General features: G+C 45.6%; 1 protein-coding gene across 2 annotated transcripts in view; it reads left to right on the top strand.

The window, feature by feature from the left end:
* The first annotated feature begins 643 nt into the window (after window positions 1–643).
* Window positions 644–6,355, top strand: part of TSPAN12 (tetraspanin 12) — a 64,982-nt gene continuing 59,270 nt past the window's right edge. The window contains exons 1-3 of one of the 2 annotated variants that reach the window (XM_060632970.3): window positions 644–772; window positions 1,038–1,205; window positions 2,178–2,313. In XM_060632970.3, coding sequence (XP_060488953.1) covers window positions 2,248–2,313 — 66 coding nt within the window. In that variant the 5' untranslated portion in view covers window positions 644–772; window positions 1,038–1,205; window positions 2,178–2,247. Of the gene's footprint in view, window positions 773–1,037; window positions 1,206–1,730; window positions 1,960–2,177; window positions 2,314–6,355 lie in introns of those variants that run through there. The other variant, XM_060632972.3, reaches the window with a different exon arrangement.

Below are 6,355 nucleotides of genomic sequence, written 5' to 3'. Positions count from 1 at the left end.
CCCGTTACTCTGCACACAATTCAAGATAAATCACCCAGGGGCTCCTGGGTGGCTCTGTGGGTTAAGCATCCCACTTCAGCTCAGGTCATGATCTCACAGTCCATGGGTTCAAGCCCGGCATCGGGCTCTGTGCTGACAGCTCTGAGCCTGGATCCTGCTTCAGATTCTGTTTCCCTCTCTCTCTGCCCCTCCCCTGCTCATGCTCTGTTTCTCTCTGTCTCAAAAATAAATAAAAACATTAAAAAAGTAAATAAAAAGATAAAACACCCAGTTAAAACTCAGACAATCTTATTGGGAGAAAATTTTGGAACCTTTGGGTTACTTGTGAAAGAGTTAAAAATGTTCTTTCTTTCTATTCTGGATATCAGATCCGGACACGTTTACTCTGGTGTTTACATAAATGCTGTCAGTGCACCATGGAAGTTGGAAAGAACTCTTTTTATTTTTGTCAATTTTATTTTTATTTTTTAAATTTTAAATCAGGAGGGCAACAAAGCAATAAAAAGGATCATAGGGCACCATGTTAGTGACAAATCACAGGAGGTGGTTCCAGAAAGGTTGTGAAAACTAGTTTCTCATTGCAGGAATTGGGTTGGGCCACTCCTTCGCCCCCCCTTCTCAAACACAAATATTTTCATATAATAAAAGCCTGTTTCCCTATGGTTATAACCCAGCCTCCCCTCCTCGGACACCACCATTTTAAAGGGGGTTACTGCGCGGACTTCCCCGCAGTGCATAGGTTTTCTCTCTTTCTGGGCCGCGTCTCATAGAGGTGAGGCGTCCCTTCGAGGGGCTCACGCCGGGTGAAGGGACAAGAAACACCCACTCGGATCCAACCCGGGCAGCCAGCGGCCGGAGCATGCGCTGAGAGTTTGTGCAGCTGGCCCTGGCTGCCGCCGCTGCCTCGTCCGGACTTGGCGAGGACTTGGGAGGGACAGAGGCGCTGGGAGGTGGCTTAACAGAGACTTTCCAGCAACTGCTGCCCAGGACTCTTTTTTTTTTTTTTTTTTTTTTTTTTTTTTTTTTCTTTTTCCCAGGAGGCGGCGACGGCGGCGGCGGGGGAGAGGAAGAGAAGGAAGCGTCTCCTCCTTGAGCCAATGCAGCCCTCTGGCTCTCCGGGAGGAGCGTCCCTGCCCCGATGAGCCCCCGCAGTGCGTCCGCGACCGTCCCCCGGCGGGAGTGGGGCGCGGAGCCCAGCGCCGACGGTGAGTGGCCGCACGTCTCCCGTCTCCCCAGCCGGCCGTCCCGCCAGCCCGCCGGCGGCTGTCCCCGGCGCTGTGTGCTAAACTACTTAGAGGCTGGCGGTGGGGCTCCCCCGCCGCCGGCGCTCCCCCCCCGCCCCCCCCACCGCGCCCTGCCGGGGGCGCGCGGACGCGGTGGCGGGGCGGGGGACCGCGCTCTGCTTTGTGCTGCTCCGGCGGCGCGGGGTCGCGGCCGCGGCCGGGGGAGGGGGCCGTGAGTGACTAACCCGGCGTCTGCACAGCTGCACCGGCCCTAATTCCCCCGCGCCCCTCCCCGCCCCCGCCCCAGGCTAATCCATCATTCCGGGCCGGAGCACCATTTCTCACGTTCTCCCCGAGAAACCCTAGTCGCGGGGCGGAATCCCAGCTCAGCGCCTCGCCCCCCCCCCCCCCCAGTGCCCCCTGTTGACACTTGCGCGGCGGGGTGGGGTGGGGGGTGCGGAGAGCTGGGGGGCCCGGGAGCTGTCCTAATGCGGGGGACGCTCGCACCCGCGGACTCGCCGGCGGCGCCGGTGACGTCTCCCAGGGGTAGTGCGGTTTCCAACCTTCGGGACGGTTCCGAGCTGAGCTGTCCCCCCCGGGGGGGGGGCGTGGACTGAGGGACGTTTTCCAGAGCGTCTCATCAGAATGCAGAGGACACCGCCGCGCGTCCCCCGAGAACGGGAGTTTACTGTGTGCCTTCATTCATCCGGGAGTCAATCTTTTCTCTTCTCAGCAGGTGTTATCTGAAGCCGGTTTGGAACTTTAGGGGAGTTGAGGTTACAGTTACAACTTTAACAAATGATTTTCGATGAAGCGATGTCTCAAATGACCTAGGCTTCGGGCCGGACCCGGGACCCAGCTGAGAGCTGCAGAGGAGGGGTGGGCTGCGGGGCGGGGGGGCGGGGGCGAGGAGCGCGGTGATGAGAAGTGCCCTGTTCTCCCCGCCCCCTGCAGACCGCAGCTACTTTGCCGGTGAGAGTAGGATGTGGTGAAAGGATGGGGCTTCTCCCATACGGGGCTCACAATGGCCAGAGAAGATTCCGTGAAGTGCCTGCGCTGCCTTCTCTATGCCCTCAATCTGCTCTTTTGGGTAAGTCGAACAGTTCCACTGCACCAACAGGTGGGGACGGCTGGACTCGGTCTCCTCCAGCCACACTTAATGCGCCAAAGGGCATGGCTAAACATTAATTAATTACAGAGGATCACACACTCTCTTTTTCAGAGAAGTCCATTTTGACCTTAAAATGCCTTTGATCTAGCTGAAGTGCCATTTGTAATTAGAAAAAAGAAATCGACGCCTGGATACTGGTGGCAGTAAAATTAGACTTGAAGTTAAGCTGGGGATATAAATAAATGCACGTGCTTGTGCTTGTAGATAAGAAAATTATGGCACACTACTTAGGGAACTGCTTGTTTTCAGGAATTTCAGATAACTGTCCAAGCCATAAATTGTTTCCTTACGTCATCCTAGCCTATAAAATCTGGTTGGCGTAAAGCAGTCTTACTATGTTTTCGTGAGAATTCATACATAGATAGCCTATCGAAAGACTGGGTAGATTTTTCTACCGGTAGAGATTCCATCCAGGCTGCAAAGGTGGTTTTCATGTAACTATTTCTAAGTTGGCAAAGTTTTAAGGAATTTTGTGTATGCTTTTGGAAAATCCCATAACCATTTAAGGAAATAAAATACATAAAATTTAACAAGCTCATGGAAATCTTTATGCTGTATGAGCTAGTGACTTTCTATGCTTTGCACCCAGGCATAAATTTTCATTAAGTGTTATTAATAAATCACATTATTATTTATAAAATTTATGAGGAAAATATAAAAATTAAAACTTTTAATGTTGCTTCAAGAAGTTGTCATCCTTAAGCAAGTAAATTTTTGCCAATTTTGTATTCTATTAATAACTTATATTCAAAATTTTCTGTTAGAATTTTAATGTGTGGTTTATTTATCTGGCCAACTGGCTGGCATTGACCAGCCTCCTTTCATAAGGCTAGAGCAAGTGGTCTCTAGAGGATGACATTTTGGTTTCAACTAGTCCCTATGGGTGGCTCCATTTTGAAGTGACAAATTAAGCCTTCCTTCCGTGAGTAATCTGAAAAGACATCTAAATTGGCAACTTTTTTTTTTCTACATGAGAATTAGAAATCATTGCATAGTTAAATTCACCACTTGGAAACGTAAAATCACTAATTGATCTCATTGCAGATGTTAATTCTAAATATGTACGTTTTTTCAATGGATCATTAAATCACCTACTTAGCTATAAAGTTACTAAGATTTTGAACTTTGTGGTTTTTTTTTTTAATGTGTGGTAATTATCACTTCAATTTACTGGTTTTTCACTTTTCTACTTTATGCTTTTTAATTATAGAATCATCATACTTTTATAACTAAAAAGGAATTTAAAGATGACTTGGTTGAACTTCCTTACTTTGTGAATGAGAAAACTAAGGGTAGGTTAGTGACTGGTCAGAGGTCAGATGGCCTGATGGTGACAGTTCCTGTAGCAGAACTCAGCTTTCTCGCTCCCGGAGAGTGCCTTTACGTGAATGATTACTGTGTTCTCAGTCTTGAAATTACTAGGACTTTTGTTGTTGTCCAAAGAACAATGATTTGGAAATTTTCTTAATAATCTGTATTATGTGGGAGGAAAGAAACCTCAATCTTTGAACAAAAATATTGCTCTTCTGACTACTGAATTTGCTTCAAAAAACCTATTTCTTAAATTCCTCCAGGGCTCTTTCTATTGCCCCAAAATGTAAAATGTCATGTCTTTGCTGTTATCCTGTACCTCAGCCTTCTCATTTTCTGTGGGTGTATTTTATTTATTTATTGAGATCCCTTCCCCCTTTCTCCAGCCCTCTTCTTCTGCCAACTTCCCCTCCAACAAAATAATCCGTGTTAACCTCTGTATCTTTTAAAATTGTGTACAAAGATGTATTTACTCATACCTGTCCACATATACCCATTCGTGTACATTTATATGTATATTCACAATATATTTTTGTTAAAATGGTTTTTTTCTCATGTGGGTTCAAGTGGCAGGAGTGGGATTGCTTTGTGGGAGGATATGTGATACAGACGACAACAAAAGAGCTAATCTTTATACAGTTCTTCTTCCATTTGCCAGTCACATTTAGTGCTTCAGTCTCCTAGCCTGTGAAATAGGAATGATAGTTCCTCTTTTCTAGCATTGTCCTGAGGATTAGAGTTAATGTACACAAGGGGTTTGAACAGTGGTGCCTAAATGTGCTATGTGGTGGCAGTAACAGTAGGTAGTAGTACTTGTGTTTGTTACCGCTGTTGCTACAGTAATGACGCTCAAGTAGATTATCAGGAGGTGGAGTGCTCACTCAAAGGAACCCCCGTGGTGGTAATAGCAGCAGTTGTTATTCCTGGGATTAATACTGCTACCACTGCTACATTTCCTTGACCCAGAAATCCCGCCCGGGGAATTTGTTCCCTAGAAAGAAGAACACCGATACACCCCATTATATGCACACAAATATTTCTTGCCATCTTGTTGGTGTTAGGGCACTTTGAAATTTTTGTCGGCTTGAAAGGTTTAAAGTGTTATTTTACTGTTGCTTTGTTTTTTATTTCCTCTCTTCTCCAATGAGCATGAGCATCATTTTCTTTAGACACGTATATATTTCATATATGTTATTTCATTTTATAATTCATATTCAGTAAGTATGTCATATTTACCATTTACGTTTGTCTTATTGTTTGTCCATTGATTTCATTTATGCTGTTACTATACAACAGTTCAACAAATTTTTATAGGCTGTTTTAAATAAGAGTTTATATACTCTTTCTTCTGTTCTTTCTGTTCTTATGTACTCTTTCTTCTGTTCTTCTGTTCTTTCAAAGCACCTGCCTTTCTTGTTTTAGTCAGGGTTTCTTTTTCCCAGTGGACTTTAAGCTTATTTGATATAATTAAAATTATCTGTTGGGATTTTTGTTGGAATTGTATGCGATGTATATCAACTTTGGAGAATCGGCATTATTCTTTCAGTGCTAAAACAATGTTTGCAGACCTTGTGTTTTCTTACTGAGTCAGATGTAGTTTTCAGCCTTGTGCTGGGCACATTCCTGGGCATTCTTGCACTACTGTCTCATCTAATTCTCACAACGGCCTTGGAAAATTGTTTGTTTCTTTTTTTTGGGTAGAGAGAGGTTGTTCAGAGAAGTTCAATAACTTGCTAGTGAGTGGCAGAACAGGCACTCAAAGTTCAAACTTCTTCTCCAAGTGTGATAGAAGTTGTAGGACTGGAAATGGGGGTGAATGTATTTGCAGTGGAGAGGTAAACACCCTCAGTAGGAAGGGATAAGCTACCCAACTCCTAACAAGTCCTCCAGAGCAGCGTTTCTCACCTGCGTGTGCCTACGAATTCCCCCCCCCCCCCACCGGCGTCTTGTTAGAATACAGAGTCTGATTGAGTGTGGCAGGGGCTTCACGTATTGAGGAGCAAGGCTTTAGTCCTTGTGTTCAGCTCTCATTGAGATTAGAAGCAGAACAAACCAGTGTAGCGTATGAGCCCAACTTCTTACATCACACTTCACATCCTGAGTATGGAGAGGGGATTATTCTTGCCTCTAGTTTTGCAGGATTGAGAAACCTGCCCTCTTTACCTCTGGGCTCAAAGCTGAAGCCTTTTACTCCTCATTTTGCATTTTAAATAGTCCCCCCACGCCCCACCTTCCCTATTTCTACTATGTTGCTACCATCTTTCCTTCTGTATCCAGAAGGATTTTAGGGAAAAGAAAACTAAAATCTTAACTGAGGACGTATCGAATTTTGCTTTGCTGTTCTGAGAGTTGGAAATCAGAGTGCTTTGTGTGTGTGTGTTTTAAAGTACATCCTGAGTATTTTTCTAAATGTGAGGCAGAGATATGTCTAAGAGGAAACAATTCAAGATCACAAATGCACTGCTTCTCTCCCTTGCCATGGATCCAGTCACTTTGATGTGTCATCTGTTAAGTGGCCCTTCCACATTCTGAAGAAGCGCAATCCCGGTATAGCTGTAGGGGAGCTGGCACACAGATATTGGACCTTCTAGGTTTGTCATGAGTGTTGTGGGTTTGTAATGGGAGAGGTCACATGGGACACGGTGCACGT

This window comes from Panthera onca, chromosome A2 (genome assembly GCF_046562875.1).
Source record: "Panthera onca isolate mPanOnc1 chromosome A2, mPanOnc1 haplotype 2, whole genome shotgun sequence".
Lineage (NCBI taxonomy): Eukaryota > Metazoa > Chordata > Mammalia > Carnivora > Felidae > Panthera > Panthera onca.
Note: the sequence above shows the minus strand (reverse complement) of the source record. Positions and strands in the feature narration are given on the sequence as shown.